At 37.6% G+C, this 24,943-nt stretch overlaps 2 protein-coding genes across 2 annotated transcripts in view; one reads left to right on the top strand and one right to left on the bottom strand.

Annotated features, from left to right (window-relative positions):
- Positions 1–2,864: 2,864 nt before the first annotated feature.
- Positions 2,865–14,514, top strand: LOC136856393 (adenosine 5'-monophosphoramidase HINT3-like). Its single transcript, XM_067134222.1, is given in 7 exon segments — positions 2,865–3,004; positions 5,732–5,834; positions 7,670–7,776; positions 8,604–8,721; positions 9,388–9,430; positions 9,432–9,579; positions 10,580–14,514. Coding segments are annotated over 6 exon segments (561 nt in total). The 5' UTR covers positions 2,865–3,004; the 3' UTR covers positions 10,622–14,514.
- A 3,942-nt stretch (positions 14,515–18,456) lies between these two features.
- Positions 18,457–24,943, bottom strand: part of LOC136856254 (uncharacterized) — a 31,349-nt gene continuing 24,862 nt past the window's right edge. The window contains 7 exon segments of the mRNA XM_067133947.1: positions 18,457–18,705; positions 18,708–18,766; positions 20,523–20,635; positions 21,092–21,292; positions 22,935–23,147; positions 23,621–23,731; positions 24,392–24,515. Coding sequence (XP_066990048.1) covers positions 18,605–18,705; positions 18,708–18,766; positions 20,523–20,635; positions 21,092–21,292; positions 22,935–23,147; positions 23,621–23,731; positions 24,392–24,515 — 922 coding nt within the window. The 3' untranslated portion in view covers positions 18,457–18,604.

Raw genomic sequence — 24,943 nt, 5'->3', positions numbered from 1 at the left:
TTCTTCAGGGGGTATTTAAAGGTCTTGCATAATCGGTGCCATTGGTAAAAGAGGCATTTTTGGTTAGTTTCCTAAAATTATTTTCCATTTTGGATAATTGTTTATCATTTTCTTCTCCTTCCGTGACTTTTGCTTCTTCAGGGGATATTTTAGAGGTCTTACGTAATCGAGGCCATTGGTAAAAGAGGCGGTTTTGGTTAGTTTTATTATAGTTTTTTGTGTTTTTGGGTAATTGTTTATTATAAATTTTGACGAGATTTCTTTTACTTCTTTTTCTTCTTCAGGAGATATTCAAAGGTCTTACATAATCCATAACATTTGTAAAAGAGGCGTTTTTTGCTTGTTGTCATGGGAGTTTTTCGTCATTTTGATAATCGTTTATTGTAAAACATTGCAAGATTTCGTTATATTTCGTTTTGAATTCGATTAACTGAGATAACAAGATGATTGAGATAACAAGGAAAGACGGGAATTCTCAGACAGGATCCAACTCGATCGCTGGTCAAAATTAGACCGATATCGTTGCCCATAAACCCGGCAACACACTCTCCGTCATTTTTCAATCTTCACAAAAATAATTAATCCTTATTATTGCACGAATAGATCGAAATATTATAATAAAACAATTGTGGGTGAATTGTTTGTTACCTAAAGAGTTTTTCAAACAAGAAACAAACAATTACTTTTTCCCAGGAAACAAACACTTTATCTTTTTCCCAAGTAAGATAGTTGGGCAAATCTCTCTTTTATTCAGACATTCACCCCACATAATATTACATATTCATTTCTCTGTCTTATTTAAATTGACTTCTTTCATTTTGTGCTGTAGATTTCTCAAGATCAGGTGGTTGTGTGTGGGGTAGACGACTCGTGGGCGTGACCATGTTGGTTCCGGGTGGGTAGGAGAGGCCCTGGCCCTCCCGTTGCCAAAAAAGTGGGTATGGGTTGGCCCCCTAACACCCACCCACCATCTAATCAAATCTTGCATTTATAAAAAATTATGAATTTAACAGGGATCTACAAGTTACAAAAATAAAATAAATATCACCAACACTTTATGAAAATAATTAATAAAATTGGTATGGGTCTAATTTTTTCTCCTGGAATCTTGTTAACGTTTATATAGTCTGATATTGAAAATTTGGATATCTTATTTCTAGCAAAGGTTTAAGGACATTTTACTAAGCCATCTGAGGGGAAAAGTAAATTTAGGATTAGTGACAAACCTTCATGGAACTACAATGTATAGGTCTATGGACCTACACGAGTGATAGTAACCTTTCACATTTTGCTTTGACGCAAATATCACCGAAAGATTTGGTGAGGGAATTATTGCTAATGATAATTTGCAAGCCAAGTTAAAATGTTCCATCCCTGAATCTAGTACAGGTTTCGAAACATTAATATCTAATGGCAGAAAACAAAGCTATGCTTATTGGTAATGTTTGGACCCAAAAATTCTTCAGTAATTGGTCCTCTTCTTAATATCTATCATATTTAGATTTGTTTATCAATATATATGTACATAATACAATATTTTTTTTTATTTTTCTATATTTTTCTAGGCCTACGGGAATCCTACCACATAAATGCAGAGTATATACATAAATTTACTTTTCTCTGTGTAAAACTGATAAGTCTAGGTGTAATTAATTCCACATTTAAACTTGTAGTCATTCAACTCATTTGCTCCAGAAGGCTGTTTACAAGTGCTGAATACAAAATACTATTTTATTTATCTATTCTAAGACACTTGGAAGATTTATGGGAGAAAATCTAGGTTTTCCTATCAGCCTAACGCCATGCATCAAAACAAATGAATGCTTACAATGCACAGACTTACTTCCGTCTTAGTAATTATTATTATTATTTAGAAACAATATTGTTTGCTTTGTAAACAAGACATTAAAATGTGAAAACGATGCAACTCTATTTGTAAAATGAAGCCAGGCATTGATATAATCTTATCAGGAGCATTATCAGTGCTTGTGGTCAGTGGGTTATAAGACTGAGGTCCGGTAAATCAAAGACTTTGGTTGATTAGCTGATCTCTTGTAAAATATTTGTGTTATGGAGATTGCAATTCTTTCCTTAGAATTTGTTATGCCTTTTACTCTAAATGAAACACCTGCAGATCAGATTTTTTCCATTTTTGAACCTAATCATCAATTCATCTTTTTACGTTGCAATATTCATGACCATAATCCTACGATTTTTTTTTATAATATATTAATATTTTTCAATATCTTCAGTTATAGTTTTACTTAGATAATCGACTTATTACGCATTCATTTAAGTTCTTAATTTTCTATATATCCTATTGTAATATTCATTAATAATGAATAATAATGAATTTATACAAACCACTGAGCGTGGTTTCATTCATGACAGCTGAAACGTCGTCTTTAATTCTTTTATATAATTGAGTTATTGTCGATTTCTTCTCTGTATTTTAGTTTATTCCATTATTTAATAATTCCATTTTATACATATAATAAATATCTGCATTTTTATTATATTTTTCCAACGTTTTTAAAAGTTTTTAATCGTTTTTCGAAAGAAGAAAAGGAATCGACCTTGACACAACTTCTTCTTCTTCCAAGTCGGCTTCGATTTCTTCTATGTATATTAGTTTATTCCCTTATTTATTAATTCCATTTTGTATATATAATAAACATCTGAATTTCTATTATATTTTTCCAATTCTTTAAACAGTTTTTAACCGTTTTTCGAAAGAAGAAGAGGAAGAGACCATGACACAACTTCTTCTTCTTCCAAATCTCCATCGGTAATTTGGAACCACCCGATATTTACTACCAAAGTGACATAACACATATTTAGGCCTATTTTCGACAGCTAGGACCCAATTCTATGCCGAATTGAAGCCTAAATAATCGAGATCGTGACCAGAAGAGCCTTAAAATAGGCCTACGTCGACCGTGACGCCGCAATTAAGCAAAGAAAAGGCTACGTCGTGAGATTGCCGGAATAGGCCTACCTTACGGTGTGTATTATGTTCTTATAGGCCTGTGGCTTTTGTTTTTAGATTGTTTTATGAATTTTTTACAATTTTAGGTCGATAATGAGATATAATTTTATATATTTATATAAAAATTATGTTTTATGAATAACAATGTTATAGGATTCACGTCCGTAGGCCTACGGCATAGGCTTAGTTGACGGTCATTTTGTGACCTCGTCCATAATTATAGATGTTCAAATTAATGTAATTAGAGGTTAAATACTCATAATTGATCGTTTGGTCTAAAAAAATTGGCGTCACAACAGCGAGGGTCATTGAAAGTGGGCCTACTTCGAATGAAGCCATTTTGCATGATACGTAGCTTAGCATAGGCCTATGTAATTTACAGGTCGAAATTTTGGTGTTAATATTATTTCTTTCTTGCTGAGTTATGTTTTTTAGTGTCTAGGCTGATTTTCAAACATGGGGAATTTTTTTAAATTTTTTTTAACATTTGTATGATTTTCTCTCTCTCTCTCTCTCTCTCTCTCTCTCTCTCTCTCTCTCTCTCTCTCTCTCTCTCTCTCTCTCTCAGAGAGGCTATGGTAATGAAGAAGAGGTAAAATGAAATTGTATGATCAATTAGGCAAATTGCACAATTTCTCTCTCTCTCTCTCTCTCTCTCTCTCTCTCTCTCTCTCTCTCTCTCTCTCTCTCTCTCTCTCTCTCTCTCTCTTTGTATTGACAATTAGGCAAATTGCAGTTTCTCTCTCTCTCTCTCTCTCTCTCTCTCTCTCTCTCTCTCTCTCTCTCTCTCTCTCTTTATTGACAATTAGGCAAATTGCACAATCTCTCTCTCTCTCTCTCTCTCTCTCTCTCTCTCTCTCTCTCTCTCTCTCTCTCTCTCGTATGGAGTTTCAGCCAATCGAAACTCCACTTGCCAAGTTCTTACGACAGAACTGCAAACACCAAACCTTTTTCCTTCGAAGTTGCTGTCATCCCAAATAACATCATAAGAGAAAGCAATCAATAATTAAAACTTGAAAACTCACATATATCGTTATAGTTTCTTTGTGACTGTCAATAACATCGTACATCTTTTTCATTTTTTTATTTTATTTTTCGTGCCCCGACGTTGCAGAAATAAATGTTTGAAAGCGCTTGGTACTGAACGTCTGCCTCCTCTCATTTTCCTGTGGTATTCGCTTATATACTGAAGTCACTTGCATCTACTGTGATTTTTTAACCGTCATACATCTTGTGTGGTTGTGGAGTTCTCTTAAGTCACATTTCCGCATTTATTGCAACTATCTTTCATTATGATCCAGTTTTATGGCATACTTACGGACTTAGTGTGAGAATTGTTCGAAAAACTTAATACATCTTAACCAAACTTACCCTTAACCTAACCTTACTTAGGGCATTGTGCTGTCACATAGCCAGGGTGGCTAAGTCAGGGCCCAATAATGATTTTTTATATTTTTGGCCATTTCTGAAATAGTTTATAACCCCCCACCCCCAGTCAGTCAGTTAGCAGTCGACTTCTCTATGTAAGTCAGAAACACAGTTTCATTTATATTTGGCATGTCATTTCAATGTTGCAAACATTGCTAACATCAATGTAATTAGGGTAGAGTCTTCAAGAATTGATGCTTTTTTTAGTAATCATTTTTGTTTTTGTTGAAATTCCTTGCTGTTATTTTAATGTACCTATAGCTAGTTTCAAGTTCTAGAATGTGCATCGGTAAAGTGTGTAGAAGCATTCCTCAGCCTGAGGAATCTTTGTAACAAGATGGTAAATCAGAGGTATGCCGATGATTAGGGGATTTCCCCCCCCCCCCTACTAACTTGCCACAAGCTAGCACTTAGCAACATGTCAATCGCTGGTGTTGCTGCCATTGTTTCGGCTGGTTGTCTGGCCAGTGTAAGTGGCCTTCGTGGTATCAGGCACATAACGTACTGCCGCAATTCCACTGCCTAATTCGCTGTGTCTTCTGCTGTAGCCAAGGAAAATAATAAGGAAAAAGTGATGGTATATGGCAGATGAGTAAGGGTTTTCCCGCACTAATCCACCAACCTCCTATACCACCTTCTTACCAAGCTTCAGTGGCCGTTTCCGGCTTGCAGTGAGGAATAATCCTATGGCTGGTTTGTATTCCTATGAAATATACAAATTAATTTAAGAATTTGGTATATTTTATGAGTTACAAAAAATATAACTACTGTATATATTTTATTTGAGATACTTGTAGCTTGAAACCGGTACTTAATAGTTTTTTATGTTCTTTAAACTATTTTTCTTGCAAAACTCTAAAATACTTAAACCAAAATGTTGAACCCAATCCAAAAATGACAGAACTGATGTTATTTAAATTTAGAGGCAATAACTCATTCTTCTTTGATATTGAGAAATACAGTAATGATAGTTTGCAGATATATTTACCCTTCAGCATTTTTGCTGTCGCCATCTAGTGCCTTAGATAAGGACATATGTCAAGACATTACAATACATACGGTCCTTTTTTGCAGCGGTATAATTTACTGGAGGGCATGTTCGATGAATTTCAAGTGCTCGTATAGTCAGTGTCTGTCTCTTAGTAACGTGAATCTCGTAAGCTACTCTGTCAGTGGGCTTTTATTTTAAGATGCCAGAGAAGTTACTATCGTTCATTCATACGTCAGAATTTATTGAGATCAGAATTAGATAAGCAAACATTCGGTACGTTTAGTTTTCACGGACCTAATGAATGTGAGGTTTCTTCCTTAAAGATGATAAGCTGTTATTGGAAGAGAGCTATCCAGACCTCTGGCAACTTGAGCAAATCTTTACTCTTGCAGTGTAAGACGACTCCGGATTATCGAGTCTTGGCAGGTGAGATTTCAAATTCCCCCCCAAAAAATCTTGTCTATATAGAGTAGTTCTATCTTTTGCACAAGCTTCAATCTGCTACTTATTTAAGCCTAATTTGTCTGTTTGTGATCATTGTACATGGCAAACCTCACCTAGACTAATAAAAAATGTATTGAGATGCCCGAGTGATCTCCTCCCGGTAGGAGGAGTTAGTGCCAGGCTGAGGAGGGTAATTTCCCTCTTTCCGGGGTACATGGAGAAGTTGTTTTGAAGTCCGGTGGATTGTTAAATCTTTTAAGAAGTTGGTTGTCCTGTCTAAAGTGTAACAGCTTATTGTGGATTATTGCTCTTACTAAATTTTGTTTTTAAAATTCATTTGTATATTTTTAGGCTTGTATGAATAAGTAGTATAAGTAAATAATTCATATCTAGTGTTGACAGCCATGATATTTATGATAGGTAATTTGCTGCTTAGAAAACCTAGATAAACAAGCTCACCATTAATCTTAGCAACACCTCCAGCAATTTAGCAAAATGTAGAAGGACTGGAAAAAACAATTACACAGTAATAGCATAAATTATGATAAATCCAAGCATTTTTTCACAGTCACCTTCCCTGTACCATGCCACATTGAAAGGAGACTCAATTTAAGTCCCTGTTTAGGAGAATGGAATAGAATATAGAATTTAGGCCAGAGCAGAAAGGTTTGAAAGGTGTAGCTGGAGGGAAACCTCGCAGCTGCACTGTCAATTGTTAGGAGAGGGTGGATAGCGAGACGGAAGAAAGGGAATATGAATGGAGGTACAGTAAAAGGGGTTGTAGCTAGTGGCCGACGGGACATCGCAAAGAACCTTAGGTAGTGCCTACAGTCTCAGCTTATTAGTGATTATATTCAGGTACCAGCAGGTTGGCGCCAGGTCTCCGCAGATTATTCCCCACTGAAGAGTTAAATTGGTATGAGAGGAATAAGAACAGTGGGAAGGTTGTACTTGGTTGTGAAAAGGATTGTAGGAAGCTTTCTGCTTATTAATACTTATCTCTGTCTCCCACTCCCTGACACTTCCCTCACTGCTCAAATATATCAGTTAATAATTTCTTAAATGGCACTACAAGAGAACCACAATCCTCGCTGTGACAAAGCAAACATGCTCTGAAATTCAGTGTAGCTTTTTGGAACTGGGTCAGTTGCTATAACCTCTTGGTAACTTGGTAAGGTTTGTGCAGAATCTAGGTTCAGATGATTGGAGACCTGATGGCTCAGATTGTTCCCATATTCTTCCACCGAACTCACCTGCAGAGAAAGAGAGAGCGGAAAAGTCCTTCAGGTGGGGTACCTCTGGAAGGGTCATTTAGATTTGGGAATTAGCATTTAACCTGGTACAAAACCAGTGAACCCCATAGGGAAGGGGGTTAGTGCCTTTAGTGCACCTCATATGGTGCACTGTAGGCACTACTTAAGGGTCTTTGCAGCAGCCTCTCTCATTTCTTTTACTGTACCTCTGTTCATATTCTCTTTCTTCCGTCTGACTTTCCACGCTCTTTAATAAAAATGGTTTCCCAGTGCAACTAAGAGGTTTTCCCCCTGTTACAACTTTCAAACCTTATTGTCAATTTCCCTCTCAGCGCTGAATGACCTCATATTTCCCAGTGCATGGCTTTCGGCCTAAATTCTATATCCTATTTCATACACTACATAAAACCGGTGAAGAAATGCAGTGGAGAGCAGTGTTCTGTATCTCTGAAACGTAACCTTGTTGATAGTATGACTGAACACTCCCATTACATTTAATCTTTCAGGTCTTATGTTCCGCGCTGTGTTATACCAGCCACTCCATAACCTGACTTTGTGTTGCAGAAAAGAGGAGAATGAGCGGTGATGTCGGGACAGCCCCTCCGGAGCGAAGCAAGTGCATCTTTTGCAAGATTAGTGACGGTGTGGAGCCAAGTAATATAGTGCATCAGGTTAGTATGTACAGATAGTTTGAGGAGGCACAGACCTCCTGTTCGTGATAGTTGCCTTTTAAAGTTTGAATTTGATGTCATCGCTTGTTGAAGCTTCATGTAAACATTTGAATTTTATGTCTGTGCTTGTTGAAGTCCCCACAGACGTCCAGGTCTCCATTTAGGTATTCCTTCTCCCCCACAGATGAATGACAAAATTAAGAATGGTGTTTGTACAGAAATTCAAACCAGGGTGATTGGAAACTTATGGGGCTAGAGCCAGGAAATTCATGGAGAAGCATCGTGGTGTGTGAAATTTGTTAAACTTTGTCTAAACTGAAATTTGTATTAGATTTTCATTTTGGATTCTTGTTTTTCAACCATTGTTTTCCTCTACTCTTCTATTTTTTTGGATGAAACTTACCTATTGTTAAAGAGAGCTCTAGTCGAGGAGATATAAGCTATCCTTAACAGTAGTAAGTATCCGAATAATAAATTTTATTTTGAAAATTTATGTATTTTGAGTGTAATTCTCATTTTGAAACCATTGCCATCTGATAGGAAGAGTGTCAAACCTTTGCCATCTGGTGGTAAGTGTAAAACCTTTGCCACCTGGGAGGAAGAGAGTAAAAGTTTTAGTCAGTGATAATACTGATCAGGAAAAAGATTGAATTATTTTGCATTTAGTAGGAAAATGTGGACAAGTAACTCCTAAATAACTTACTGCAAATTGAAACCATCACAGCAGGTATTTTGTATCCACAAAAACTGTTTACAAAATTAACAAACCTTTTGTAATATATAGCTTTTGCCAAAGTTACAGTACATATTTTTTTTATTCTACGCAGGACGATGAATTTGTCGTTTTCCCCGACATGCGACCGGCAGCACCCCATCACTACTTGATCGTGCCGCGCCACCATTACATTGACGTGCGCCATCTTACGGCGCAGCACGTACCCATGGGTAAGGGCAATTTGTTCCGACACGATGTACAAACCGTCGGTCCTTTACACTAGGAAATGTAATGTAAAGGACCTCGGGTTTGTATAGTTAGGAAAAATACAGTTTACTTTGAAAAATTGTGATTTTTGAGAGAAATATTTTTGTGTTATATTTCAGGGGTTTTATATCATTGTCTAACATGCCCTGTAGGGGGTGGGGTAGTGCCGGCAGTGCACCTCATGCTGTGCACTGTAGGCATTACTTAAGGTGCTTGAAAGGAAGAGTTCTGCACAGAGATATTGTTTATTAATGAAATTTTTGGACTGAACAATATAGAAAATTGATATTACTTGAAAAATCTACTGAAACAGTGAGAGAAATTGACTGTCTTTTGTTTGTGTTTTTGCACAGAAAAGCCCGTTTGAGTTTTGATGAGAAAATGTAAACAAAATATGGTAAATTTCAACATTTCGGTAAACTTTTCAAGTTATCTCGTCTTTACTTCATCAAGTACTCCCTTTTCTACATTGTTCGGTCACAAAATTTCGTCGATAAACAACATCTCGCTGCAGAGCTCTTCCTGAGAATCATTGAAGAATGCAGAAAATAAACATATCTATGTGACTTGAGAAATCCTCTCTACAAAACCAGAAATCTCTATAATTTCTTCCCTCTGTTTCACACCAGTTGAAAAAATGGTGACATTGAGCAAGGAGGTATTAACAGCTCAGGGGATCGCCCACCTCAGCCAGGCTAGGTTTTCACATGCCCCCTTTCATCACTGTCCGACACCTGCATCTGCACGTCATTGCTCCCGAACAAGAGATGGGATTCATAGCACGAGGGATATTCAAGGCCAATTCGTTGTGGTTTGTTTCGGTGAGTTGTTGGTTAGTTTGTTTTTGTTGGATGGAAACATTTCGATATTTTTTTGCCATCGCCTGGTTAGCCTGATTTGGCAATGATATATACTGTACGTACATCCGGTTTTCCTTAATACAGAATTATGGTAATTCTACAGAAGAGATATCATTCATTTACGTTCATCCCTGAGAGGCTGTAACTAAACGTGGCACTCGGAGGAACTTTTTGGTAGAATTACCCGCAAGTATTTTAGTATCACACGTTTACAAACTATCTTATTTTATTACAAGACCTAATCTGATAGCGAGGTGATGAAACTGATCAGTAATTGACTGATGTGTTATTGTTGTGGAGACATAAATGTCAAGATTTTTTAGTTCCCATTGGTTGGAGCATCAGCTTTGAACGCCAATGATGAGGCCTTCTTTATCATATTCTGCTTTGAACACTTGCTTTAAAAGCCTTTTGATGTTCGACTGAAATTATAAATTAGTTTCAATAGCGTACGTTTTACGATACTCATTCAGTTCTCTGTTAGTAAATGTCAGTATGGTGCACTTACTTCTGTAGTGCCTCTATCTTTTCTGTAAATGCACATTTGTGCAAAGGCTGCACATGTATGCATGTTTGCATAACTGACAGTGAAACTGAAACTTAATCAGCACTCGAGGAGATTCAGACTCACAACTAAGAGATACTCTTAGTGGCCAACACACCATTACTGATCCTGGCATAAGAAGGAAGCTTTTCAAAATCCATATTCTCCAATTTGAGGGCAGGTGTGAGTTATCCTTATTTTTCAACAGACATGGGCTCTTTCAATGATCCCTGTTTGAGGAGGTCTTGGGAATGAAGCCTACAGATGCCCAAAAAAAAAAAAGTAGCTTGTATACCAATGGTTTATATGCATGAAACAATGTTTTATTTATTATATAATTATTATTATTATTAAGGAGTTTTTGAACACTGTTTCCACCACTACAAAGACTATTGACGTGCATTCCCCTCCTTGCAGCCCGAGGCGGTCATTGAGAAGCTTAAGGAAAGGACTTCTTAGTACAGCCTTCGAGTCTAAGCTTTTTCTCGAGTAGCGACGAGCATCGCGTCTCACGCTCCAAAGCCACCAACATTTCTAGGGAAGGTAGATCATGCACTTGGAAAACATTGATGTGCCTTTGTATGATAAATTTGATAAGAATCTGTGTTGTGTTCTGTTTTGTGTGGGGGAAATTTTAGACGGAGTTTTATTTTTGTTTCCGAGGCTTCACTGTGTACAGTACTTTGAGTTATAGCTCGGTAGGGAGGTACTTCGTACAGTGTGCCTTGCGTAGCCACTGAAGGTAGTATTGAAGGCCCTTGCATATCTATCTTTTTTTCATCCGCTCTTTTTATCGTCTTCCCACTTTGCCGTCGACTTCGGCTCCTTCGTGCTCAAATTTATGCTCCTTGTTTAAGATTGAATCCTTTGGGCTAAAGTCTTACGTGAGTCCAGGCATTAGAATCTGTTATCTAGTTAAATACTTGATAATAATATAATAATAATAATAATTTAGGATAAGGTTTTGTATCAATAAACAGAGTTTTCCCTTATTCATGTATTTTAGGTAGGATACGTTCATTACCGGTGATGTTTTGTGTACTAGTCGTCTGTAAAATGATAGTTGCTTTAACTACCTTCGTAAGGAAGAAAGAGCAGGTGTATGTTTTGGTCCTTCTGTAACCTGTGGTCAGGACCTAGGTTGGGTCTGGAGTTGTTTTGTGTGGCCACCAAATTGCACTTTTAATTGATGTAATGTTGATATCTTGTTTCCTTGACTCTTGAATGTGGCATAAACATTTCTTTAGATTCGATGAGACTGCAGTGTACAGTCCTTTACTATTTGAATATGACCCTCCGCAGCTGTGTAGTTAGATATTTGCATTGTATAAGGGAAAAGAACCAGTGATTAACTCCTTGCCATTCTTCTGAGTCCTCAAGTTTCATGGTGGCTGTGCCGGGACTTTGTGTCTAGATGCGTGATGGACTGGTCTCATTTAAACTCCTTTGTAAACTTAATAATAGGAAACTCATAATATGCATGAGATCAGTCCTACTTGAGAGGAGACCATTGGGGATGAAACTACATATCAGTCTTGTAGAAAGTTTCTGTTAGTAAAGACCCTTTGAGATTCTGATGAAGTCATCTGCTGAAAATGTTGGGCGTACTTCAGCATCTCATTTCAACTTTTTCTTCATCTTGTGCTATAGTAAAGTGAAGTTATTTAGGTTCAGAATGATGCCAAAAGCAGCTTTATAACATGAAAAGTAACTTCACATAAAGCATTAAAAGTGAAACATTGCCTTGCCCATAATCAGTCAAGAATATACTTTGTCAGTGATGAATCTCGGAGCTCCCCAAAATCTCAAAGGGTTGAGTAAGGTTTTGCTGTGGGAGGTTACACAATGATTTATCACAGGTGTGATTAAAGATCAGGGTATTATATTGACCGGGTGTGTGATCCTGTTGTTTTGAATTTATAAAACAAAATTTCATTTTGTTATTCCGAATATTTACAGCTAATTACATACTGATAATGGTTCAGTTAACAGCACAATACCAAATACAGCATCCAGCATCCAGCCTTCTATGATAGCAGGGCAGCTAAAATGATAAAAACATTATTCACCTCCATTTTTCAATAAATATTTTTGTGAGGACAGCACTGTACATTTCACATTCGTCAATGTTTATTGATTTGTTTCAAGTTAGAAAGCATAATTACTTTTTCTGTATGAATAAGACTAGCATAGTTTTCTAGCCTTATAACTTTCCTTCCAGCAAATATTCTCAAGTAGTTGGAACATCATTATAAAGACTGCGTAACATATCAAACGTTATTAACTGAATAGTCTACAAAAATTACTGATTTCAAGTAGTACATCTTTTTAAATTCACAAGGAAATATTAATATGATCTTTAGAGTGTATGGTTTTAGCTAAAATAAATTAGTAACGCACTGTGTAATCTGGGAAGTTCTCGAAAATTCACTCGTGTAATTTGGGAAATTTAAGTAACTGAGATGCCTTCAGATTACTTAGTATGTATTTATTTTTTTAACGACAGTAAATTATCTTTAATGTAATTATCAACAGTATATGTGGGTGATATAATATAAAACTAGAATTAAGCCAAAGGTAAAATTTTTCTGAAAAATAAATGGAAATGTATAAACCATAGTAGGCTAGGATAGCCTACAAAAGATTATTTAATAACTTTGTTTAATGCATTTTATATTTTATACAGGAATGGAATTAATATTACATAATTTCTGTACTGATAATACATTACACTACACTGTATTGTACAAAACAGTGATGTTTAGTGAAAAAATCACATCCCATTTTACATGTATTAAAATGTCAGTCAACCTTGAAAGATATAAAGTTTAAGAATGTTGAGTTACTGTGTCTATATTTGAAATGAATTATTGTATGCACAGTAAAACTAAAACAGTCAAAACAGCAATTTGTGAGCACTTCTTAATACTACAGCCTTGTCATACATCACTGTTTAATATACTTCTTCCAAAATGGCTGCCTCCATGTGTAGACAAACTGAAGGATAGTAGAAATTGAAACCTAGGTCTTGAGCGCTGAGTTCAACTGATAAAAATGTAGGGAATTTTTTCAGTACCTTTATATCTCATATTCAATTTCTTGACATTTTCTAATAGATGGGATTTTCTTGTATTACTGTGCTGAGTAAGTTTATGAGTTTCAAAAACTAACCTCCTTTGCACTGCATGGAGAATTATGCAGTATTCCATTTTTTCAGCTTTTGTTCATTACTTTAATTGCTGCAGATTGTTTCACGACATTCACCAATACTCTAATGGTACTCCGAAGTAGAAGGCTAGGTGTTGTTGCATGACAGTTGAGGGTAAAGGTTAAGCCAGGTTAAGTTGGGGCACAGTGAAACAGCATTAGTGTGAAATTACAGTACAGTATTTTGATTCAGGTTCTTATAATTAGACTGAAATTTACAGGTAAGGTGTTATGATGTTGGGTAAATTATATAACAAAGCAACAAAATCCATTCTTTGATTGACTTTTTGTCTGCACAGGACTGCCCAACCTCTTCAGCTCATTCGGGACTGAACCCTTTTTACGGCAAAACTTTTGCAAGCTTAGACACATGACTCTGTGGTCTGGTTAAACTACTTTCGAATATGTAAATAAGTAACATTTTATTTTGATATTTAAATATGTGTAGTTTATTTTTGAGCACCCTAAAACCAGTATCCAGATTTGATATGACTTGTGTTTTAGGGTATGTATTGTATTAGTTGGAGATTAATATTTTCCTGTTGGTAAGGTCGAGCTATATGAAGGAACAATGTGTGTTTTGACTGAGGCTCCTGGTTACCGGAGGGCTGGCGTTTTGCTGTACGTAAATCGGCATGTGTACGAAATATTATCCTGGCGGGACCATGTCTTCAATGTATAACCAATTTTTAGTTTTGGGTTGAAAGGAATGTAATAAAATGGAAAAATTAAGACGCTGGAAAAGGTGAGAAGGATTTGTAAACTACGTAGCACCTCAACTTAATGTGATAGACACTTTTGGTTTTTCGACAAGTCACAAAGTGTGTTAACTAACAAAGACTCTATACATTATTATAGCCGCACTTGAATATTTTTTAGATGTAGCTAACAGCACTCCACATAGTTCCTAACCCAAACTAGCATATACTTTAAGAGATTTAATCTGAAAATGTATTCTATCTAAGATGGTAGCATATAAAAAAGCAATCCGTTAAGTTGAGGTGGTACCGTTGTTAAAAGTTAGATTTTGAGAATATTGTTTTGCTGCTCGTGAGGTGTATTTTAGACAATAAGCAATGTGTTGATAAATTTGTCAGATTATATACATGTTTGGTCTTGTAACCAATGAAGTCATTTTAATATTTGGTGTTATGTTTTAATCGTAACCTTGGAAGTTCGGTTACTTTGTAGGTTAAAAGTTACCGAGAGTTCTTTTTAGGTCAAGGCATATAGTATTTCACAAATGGGATGGAGATTTGTGACTTAGGGAGCTTTTAAAGAGTGACTGAACCAGCAGCAGAGGTTGCTTAAAGGTGTGGGGATTAACACTGTTAGTCATTTTTTGCAAGTGAGCAGACTTGTGGGGTTTGCAATCTTTGGTATTTACCTTTTACTTTCATTTTTCCAGTAGCTTATAATCATGTATCCAAGCTACTTATTTACCAAGTTATTCTAATTGCGACCAGCCACGTTTATGATTAATATGGGTATCAGAGTAGCCTTCAGGAAAAATGCAAATTACCTACAAAAATTTGTAAGTTCGTAATGACCCTTGGATCTTAAATGTACATGTGGATGCTAGTTAAACCATATGAAGTTATGTTTAGGTTGCATTGTCTTAATTGGTCACTTCATGGCTGTAATAAACCTGCCATTGTCTTCCTCAGTTGCATTAATTACCAGCTTACAAGTTCTTGCCAGCTCTGTGTTAGACTGCTCTCACTCCTTGTTACTCTGACTGCCCAAGAATGGTTCCTGGACTTGCTGAACTAGATTTTCTAAGGCTATTGCCTCAAAACCCAGTCTACTCAGACCTGTTGTTTAATGTGCTTTTAGTACTGTTTTTGCAAGTGTCAAAATTGCAAGTCGGTAAAATTTGCTGTCATGTGAAGATTGCAAACTTCGCATGCCTCCTTGCTGATGTGTAGTGGGAGGAGAAATTGCTAAGCTGTTTCTGAAGGAACAGCCCCCAAGAAAGTTGATGTTCTAAAGTAATTAGGGATTGCACTGGGAGAATATTTTATAACTGTTCAGTGGTACTTTCTGTTGAATCTAAGAAAGGGTGAGTGTGGACCTTATGTCTGTTTGCTTGTTATTGATTTCCTATTTTTGCTTTCCTTTGCATACTGACTAAAGTTTTGAAATCATCTATTAAGGGAGTTGTCTTACTTTGTAAAGTGGGAATAGTAAGGTGTAGGTCCTCTAACTGAACCAGTCTCCATGGCGTGAACAAACCTGGTTTATTGTTTTTGTGGTTAGTCCATGTTCTTCGTAAAAAAGTGGGGATCCACTTACAGTATTCTGGAAATCCTGGATAGTGAAATTGCAATGGAGGTCTTCTGTCGAAGATGAATTGGAAAGGGTCAAGTTTTACTTGTCAAGAACTCTGTAAACTCTGGTCTAATATATCCTGGTTATGATGCAGCACAGTTGAAGACAGCTCTCCAAACACTTCCTCAGTCACTGTTAGGTAAGTTGAGCTTTGGCCAGTTCGGTTATCATGCAGTCTATATAGAATCAGCTCATTGTATTTGAATTTAATTTTATTCTTTGAAGAGTGTTCATGCCCCCTCCACGAAAAACAAAAAGGTTGCCTAGTTGTGGAGAGATGCTCTTGAATACCTGGACTTAGAACATATAATTTAGTCCAAATTCCTCCATATTTAAAAGCTTCCAAAGGCATATTTTTGTCACGTGAATACCTGGACTTTGCTCATACAACTGAGTCCAAATTCCTTGATATTTGAAACCTTCCAAAGACATTTTTATTAGATTTTTATAGGTGAAATTTATTAGCAAATAAAATAACCTGATAGGAGTCATTTTTCCAGTTGTACGAGACGTAAGTTAATGATTTTTGTGTGTAAAAATATGTAGTGTGATGTTGGTACACTTTTTGTAAAGCGTGACTCTAGCAGAAAGAAGACTTTTGTCAGTGAGTACCTGAAGTTCAACTGAGAGGAAAGCTGATGCAGTATCCTTGAGCTTAACTACTGTAATCACTTTTGTCACAGATGAGTTTTATATGGCCAGGTCCATGCTGTATAGTATGCTTTTCTTGTTTAATTTCTAGTTGTAAACTTTCTTGGGTTTCCCATTTCAGAATTTCAAAATGTCTAGATTTGAATACTATATGGGAACCTTGTCTTGCACTGGATGGGGAGTGACAGACTTAAAAGTTCACAAAACTGTTTTGTTTGAGAGTGAATTGTTTTCGGCATTATCTCAAAATGCTAGTTCTGTCTTGCAACTGATGCATGACTGCTCTCGTTGTTTCTCATTTGTTTCCCTTTAGTCTTGTTCCACGTTGTTGTCCAACTTCTCAAGCTATATCTTGCCACTGTTTTCAGCGTTCATCTAAGAATAGTTCTTCAGGCTAGCTTTATGAGAGTCTAGGTGCAAAGTAGGAGCCCTAATAGAAGTCTTTGTTCACACAGTACAGTACAAGTTGGTGTTCAGGAAAAGGGAAAACGTCAGCTCGGACTGACGTACTGGAACATATTCGCAGGAGGGTGCGTTGCAATGACAGACAGCTCTGAAATAACATTTTATTCCATAAATTAATTATTTAGAAGCATAAATATTAACAGAATAAAATTCAACAACAACAGAAACGCATTGAGAAGTGACGAAGGGGTTAAGAGAAGTTTTGATACCTAAAGTTAGAGTTGCTTCCTTCCACTTACGATGTTCGTTAAACTTGAAATGTTAGCGCGGACAAAGCGAGTTCAAGAACAGTTCGTGAACCATCTGAAAACTGTTAGAGGATGAATTTTTGTGTGTGGCCTTCTGAGACATATAAATACACTTAGCGATATAAAAATAATGATATGAATATTTTTTGCATTGTTACGCATCCCATTAACCCCAAAAATATAGGCTTATTCAGAAAGACAAACCATTTGGTACTTGAGAAACATGGTTCAGGTTACGGTGAATGTTTGAGAGAAGACCTGTCTTGGGTTTTGGTTAAAGGAGAATTGACAGCAAGCAAAAGTTGGATGCTTGGGTGAACGTCTAAAAAATAATCTCCAAATGCAAAGCCATTAATTTGTGGATTATAATTCACTTGAGTAAGAGTAAATGCCTTTGGAGATGAACATTTGAATAAAGATATCATTAAGTAAAATGATTAAAGGAAGTGCACTTAAACTTCACTTGCGATATTTTAATCTTTTAAGTTGATATTTTTATAATCAGGGCGAACGAGGTTTCAGATGTTTGTCACTAATAACTCCGGGTTACACACGACTGCAAAAAAGCGAAAGGACTCGAGTTCGGCTTCACCTTACCACAGGTCTCCTAAGCAAATGATACATAGGTTAATTGAATTCGTTCTTCTCCACATAAGCGTGACTTCAGGACCAAGCAGAGTTAATAATCTTAAACTTGAGAGTATTTTGCAAGGCTAAAAAAGAAAGTGAAAAAGAGGAATAACTTCATACTTGAAAGACGACTTTATCGGATTCAACCTAAGTCACTGAGTGAATGGATAATGGATGGGTACAGTATTTAGCATCGAGTGGAATGGAGGTGTATTTGATTACAACAGCCTTCTAAAATATTTTCTTTGTTTCAGAATTACGAGCTGCAACTTTTACCAAAATGTACAGTACTGCAGTATTCATAATGAACTATTTCCATGACATAACTAAGAATTGTTGAAATGTTCCTTTCGTATTTCAGGGATGTTTTGCAAAGTCTGAATTCAGCGTTGCTTTCAAGCAATGTTTCATAATTACGATTTATATATTGTCTTGATATGAATGTATTCTTTATAATTATGATTCATAATGTCTTTAAATTCATTTATCTGAACTGTACTTCTTATAGTATGACTGTTCTCACAAGCATAATAAGTTAGGTGGTTCAGCCTGCGTCTAAAATGTTCATTGTATATCGATAGCCACTATGGTGACGTACAAAATACCCTCTCGTTAGTGAATATCACAAGGTTAAACAGGAAGATATGTTATATGAAACTGTCGCTGGAAAATAAAATAGGGCCATTTATAATGTCCTACAGACCTGTTAAACATTTTACTATTTCTATACAGTGATTTTTAAGAGGCCTAAGTCTTTGTAGTCTGTATTAAAGTACCGTATGGTACGCAATGTGTTACGGACAAGTAAGTGCTCGTGTAAGTGTCGAGCACTTTCGGGTGGGAACAAAGTTAATGGTGCATTTCTCCAAGTTACGTACTGAATAATATATTAGTTTCTTTTAGCTTTATATCATATCATCAAATTAGAGAGTGAAGCCGAACTCTGTCTAGATCTTCCTGGGGAGGGAGGCGCCGAAGACTTGCGGGATCGCCCGGGGGACGACGGCGCGACGATCTTGGAGGAGGAGTAACTGCCGGTCTGTTCATCGTAGGAGTGCGAGATCGTTTGACTCTGCGGAGAAAAAAGAAACCCATGGATGATGCAGTTTGGAACTGGCAGTAATCTACTGTATAATCTGCACAATTCACGAAACTTACGAACACGTCATGAACGCTTATGTCTGGATTTTTATCTGCCTACAAAGTTTTTTCAGTCTGTAACCTAACACTGATACAGCCCTGTGTTTTACAGAATCACTGGCTTGTTTGTACAGTAACAACCAAGTGACGGCAATTCAGTAGTTACAGATATGACAAAGACATTAGAACAAGTCAAATTACTTGCTGGAAAAAATGTTATTAACCAAAAATTCCCATCAAACAGACATTCTTCAGGAAGGTAAATTGTGGTAGAAGGCCAGGGATCTTTCAGGTACGCTGCGTGTGATACCACTTTCACCGAAATACTGGTATCTGATATTCATGTGGAACACTAGGCCCTCAGCTTTCGTCTCTACAATTCCACAGGCATCCATCTGGACAGAGGGCTCCAGTCTGTTCTAATCATATTTTATTCCAGTGGGTATCTGGATACGCTGACCCTTGCATCCTCCCAGTGGGTCATTCAGCTCTGCACCTGTCCCAGTTTGTAGATATACTTTCCCCAGCCAAGGTGATCAGATCTTTTTCTGATGTGGTAATTCTGGCAACACTGCATCCAACATTGGCAACAGGATATTATATAGGGACAAGCAGCCAGTAAGGAGTGGTTGGCATTCCCCCTACGACCAGAACATGCCACAAATAGTGGACATACTGTCAGCATTCATCACAAATTGAGGTCTAGCCTGTGTTGATGTGGAACCCCCAGTACCTGGGCTATAGCCCTGAATCATCCATCCCAACAACAGGAAGTTCCATTTAAGGTAATGTTGTGATGGAGTAACATAATAAGTAAGCATCCTTTAGCTCAACAAAACCCTTGGAATACTCTCTGAAGGAACAAGACATTTGTAGGGAGTGCTTCCATGACAGGAATCCAGGGAGCTCCCTGCAGCTTGCTTGGGCAACGAAAGTTGATTTCTGAACTGTGTTAAAGTGTAGGGGAGCCATTTGAACAGGAGAGATTGGGATTTCCATGAGACTTGTTTGATTTATGGACCATTGCTCTTTTCTTGAGGCATCCAGGTCTAGAGCAAAGAGTCCTCACTACTTGCTCAAGACAGCAGCAGTTGCGATATGAGGGATGACTTCCTTTTTGCTAAGGCTATCTAGAAGATATTGTAAGTCATTCCATTTGACTTTAGACTTGTTTGAATTCTTGAAAGCTGAGATCTAGAGGTACTGCAGCTCCTAGGAGGACTTCAGTATGATTTATTTGTGGTGGTAGGTTTCTGTTTCCTAATGGTAGCAGTAATGACTTGGACCATCGACGGATGGTCTCTTGTTTGTCATTTTTTCCTAAGTTGTATTTTAATAGATATCTTTCCTATTCACAATTGATCCCCGATTCCATTTTCCTGACGAGAGGAACCACATTCGCTGAACAGCAGCTGTGAATAAGCAGCAGCTGTGAATGTGCCTCGCTGTCGAACTTCTCCAAAGTTCCAGAGGTCCTTTATTCCTCAAACCGTTGGACTGTGGAACAAATTCCCTGACGATGTCGTGCAATTGGAACTTCATGGATAAGGTTCATCTTCATGAATAAGGTTCATCTTCTGAATAGTAACAACGATTATATGAAGGATCGTCACAGGAGGACAAGCGAGGAAGAATGTTGCCTATATTTTATTTCATCTGAAAGACTGAAAATGACTTCGGTTCCATACCTCATGGAGGAGTAAGGCGATGACCCTCTCGACAAGTTCATGTGTTTGTAGAGCAGCACACCCACGTCCTTGTGTCCCGCCTCAACTGCAATTGTTAAAGCTGTACTTCCATCCTGCAAATCAGATTAATTAAAAATAATTCATATCACAACAGTGAAAACTTTGTCATTAATTGGACTTAACTGGCATGTGTTAATGTCTACCTTTCATTTTAGTTTCTTTTTATAGCAAAAAGTAAATTATGCGAGTAATGTTTTTATTGTGTTAAAAAGTTCTAACTGCAGTCTTCAATATAGTTCCATAATGTAATGTACTTGTTGTCTATTGTTAAAACATTCTTTTTTAATGTAAGTGTCACACTTTGTTCTCCTGGTAATCACATGCTTAGAACTCTGAGATATTTTGGCTAGATAAAGTCCATTAAGTTTAGGTGCCACTTGACGATGATTATCATTCTAAACTGCATAAAAGGGGCGTCATATGAATGATTCTAAACGCAATGTATTAAAGGATAAATCTCTGAGTGACCACAGATGCCTACTAAATTTCTCTGGTCATGCACAACTCACGTTATCCATCAACGTCGGGTCGGTGTCTGGATGGCCCACGAGGAACTTAACGATGGCAAGGTGTCCGTGTTCTGCTGCACACATGAGTGCCGTCGAACCGTCTTCGTCGTGGATGTTTATGTCGGCTCCGGCAGCTACTAGCATTCGGACCATGTCTAGTCTGCCGTGTGATACAGCTAACATCAGGGCGGTTTGGCCATGCTGGAAGTAGAAGATAAAGGTTAATTTGTGCTCTGAATTCCTGTGAGATAGTTTTGTTTTGTTATTCTAAACCCATTAATCATTAAATACCCTTTGAATGTGTGGAACGCTTTCAGGGATAAGTGGATACTATGGTTATGAGCAGTCTTCTCCGAAATGCACTGCCGTTTGCTTCAAGACTTGCCCGCGTTTCTATTGTTTAGGGTTGTGCTGCTGACGTGATTTCATTTTCATTTTGTGAACTGTTTCAGTGGTTTCCTTTTGGCCTGCTACAGACCCACTGCTTTGCTGTTACTATGAGTAACCTACTGCTCTTCTGTTGTGTCCTCATAGGTTTCAACTGCTTGTTCAATTACTTTGCTTTTAATGGTCGTGTAATTTCAAATTGTGGTTCTGTCCTGATCAGGGTTCACTGCTTGCATAATAATCTTGGCTTTGGTTACCTTTGGTTCCACGGTTTTTCCTCGGCCTATTATGTGATTTCGTTTGTTCAACATCAAAAGCACCGGGTTTTCGGAACTTCAATCCCATTGTCATTAAAAGTCAACGTCCTTGTGTTGGCAGCAACGCTGAGTCCTGCAGTACTTTCATGTCATCCCAGTAGAAAGGCCCTTATTGTTTTGGTTAACGTCATATCTACAAGCAACATTCTTCCTCTTGTGCTTTGGGGTTAATCTTCTGGGCTTCTTTATTGTCTTGTTATCGTAAATCCCTCGTTATTTCCCTGAACTGGACTTCTAGCAGCTATTTTCCTTTCCTGGTTTCATCTGCTTCGTCCCCACTTCTGAATGGTGATTCGTGGTTTTACGATTTATACGCTTGTAAAAATAAACTTTGTGTTTGGCACAGAACTACATTTTACACAAATGCATCCATATAAACTCCCGTTCTCTCCTCCCTTCACATGGAGTTTGGTACGGGGACAGAAGAACAAGTACTGTATTAGTCGAGTCTCCTTAAGTAAGCTGGGAGTTGGCTAAGTATGTGCCCCTGAACCATTTTGTTTGAATGCCATGCTTTGCAAACTTGGGTGTGTTCTGCACAGTTAAAGACTATTTTATGACTACAGGCAGTCCCCGGTTATCGGCGGGGGTTCCGTTTCGACAGCGCAACAGTAAGCGAAAATTGCTAACAACCAAAAATCGGCGATTTTCGAGCCGGAGATCGGTACCTCTGTTAGGTATGTTTCAGCGCCAATACCTGATTATTGCTGATTTTCATCGTTAGACAAGCGCTGTAAAACCGGATCGCCGATAACCAAGCCTGCCGACAACTGGGGACTACCTGTACACTAATGACTATTTTTATATGAAAACTAGAATTAAAGTAATACAAATTATGACTCAGGCTCAAATAAAAAGGTCACAAGGATGCAGGAGACTTGGTGATGACACCCTGATATTTATGTATACAAAACAATAAAGATTATAATTTCCATCATAAAAATGTTTTTGTACACTGTTCACGCAACCAACTTTCATAAATTTTTGCAGCCTCACTTAAATGTCTCGAGCTCAGCAGCCATCAGCACCTGTGTACAACACTACTGTCTTGTACACAGAGTGGCTCTGTACAGTAAACAAAATGCACACCAGTCAATCAATAATTATACATTCAGTAAAGTGGTATACAGTTTACGTACCTGACTAGCTTTAATATTTACATCCCCCATCTGGAACAACCTCTGAACTACGCTGGCGTGCGTCTCGGAGCGAATCTGCGCCAGGGAGACCAACATGGTGGCCGTGTATCCAGCTTTATTCTGTTGGTTGATGTTGCAGACCTTGGAGTCCAGCAGTATGGAGACGACGTCAAAGTTGCCGTGGGAGACTGCGTAATGCATGGCCGTGTTGCCCTAAAGAACGACAAAGTGATTCATTAATGTCTCAGATTACCCGTGGAACAGCGTCCCAGAGGATGTCTTGTGACTGGATAAGAAATTCGACTTTGTATTTTAATGTTTTACTTACGTTTTTACTTATTGATAATTTGTTAATGTACCTGTTTTTCTAATAATGAATCTCTTTTTGTATTTCCCATTAACTTTTGTTTATTCTTTCAAATGAACATCACATTCTTTGGAACCTTGAATTTCAAGTCAATGGCCCCTTTGGTGGGCTTGTTCCATATGAATAGGGTTCAACTTCTAAACAACAATAATAATAATAAGGAAACTGGAGACTAACTTGCTTAGCTATCAAGAAGTCAAAGTCTTCCTTACTGAATACTGGCCAGGAATCCAAAAATATTTGACAATTACACACACACAAACAAACTTCTTGAATGCAAAACAAAAGCCCATCAACGGTCAGTGGCCTCGTGACTCACATTCACATCCGAGAGATTTACTACGCGCTGCAGGAGGGCCTTGGAATAATCCTCGAACACATCCATGTAGTCTTCGACTGCGTGAGGATTCGCGTCCTTCTGGCTGGATACCTGAAAGAAGAAGGAATGTGTCAATCTCAGATTACAGCAGTGTGGCTGGGGACTTCATACAAATGACCAGGAAACTGAATACATGTACAGTCATTAACTAGAATAATTTTTCACTAAAACTGCCTTTATTCTTCCCACCTTGTATGACTCTTCGTAAAGCAAATGAACTAGACACGACTAATAAAGTCCTGCAAGCATATTAGTGACAATGGAGTTCCACTTTCTTACAAAACATATCAGAAGGATGGGGAACTTGTCTGTGCGAGAAACTGCAGGTTTCATAGATACAGCTATTATTTTTTTTACAGAAGCCATTAACCACATTGTGATCTAACCCAGTCTCTCCTAAGTGTACGAGAACTGATATACGTGTAGGGTAGGTTCCCCTTCACCGTGATGTCAGGCTTTCATATTCACCTCGAAAGTAGGCTGTCCACAGGGCTAAGGAAGGAAGCTTGGGTACCTTGTTAGATCTTGGAAAAAAGAAATAAACCACTGTGTATGCGAAGACTATCTCATTCCTCCAGTTTTGATTTGCAAGGCAGAGAATTTGCTTTAGAAAATGTCCTGAGCATTCATGTAAAGAAAAATAAATGGTTTTACTAAAACTGCCCACAGTTCTTCACCTCCTTGAAAAACATGCTTCATTTTGAGACTAACCTTAAACCATTCTCTCTGGATGATGTTAACAGCATTAGTTAGCTGTTGACCAGAGCGGACAGGTTTGCCGATGGAGTCGTTGACCACCTTCATGGCGGCTTTCATTTCTCTCGAAGGCACGCTCCTGAAAGAGAGGAAATGGGGTTTTCGCTTGTAGATACAGTAGGCAGTCAGACTAGATCATTTTTCAGGGGAAAATGTACCCAAAGGAATTTCTTAGGAAACTGAGAAATTAAGAATTCACTGTACGGCAGATGCATCTCTTTGAAATATGTAAAAACATAACTTCTCTTCCCAAATTATTCCACAATTTTGCAAAATGAGAAATTAAACTGACATAACCAAGGAAAGATTTATCAAAATCATTTGAAGACATTAAAATCACGAAGTTTCTGGACAAGGAAGGGGAACTATGTTGGGCAAACAAGATATAACACAGGCGATGCCTATGCAAACTTAATTTACGTTTCATATAACTATTAGAAGCAGTGTGAGTCGTCTTCTGTGAATTTCTTGGTATAACTGAAGTCACAAGTGGGTTCTTGCACTGTG

The sequence above is a fragment of the Macrobrachium rosenbergii genome, chromosome 35, assembly GCF_040412425.1.
Source record: "Macrobrachium rosenbergii isolate ZJJX-2024 chromosome 35, ASM4041242v1, whole genome shotgun sequence".
In the NCBI taxonomy this organism is placed as follows: Eukaryota; Metazoa; Arthropoda; class Malacostraca; order Decapoda; family Palaemonidae; genus Macrobrachium; species Macrobrachium rosenbergii.
The sequence above is the reverse complement of the archived record's forward strand: the minus strand, read 5'-3'. Positions and strand labels throughout refer to the sequence as shown.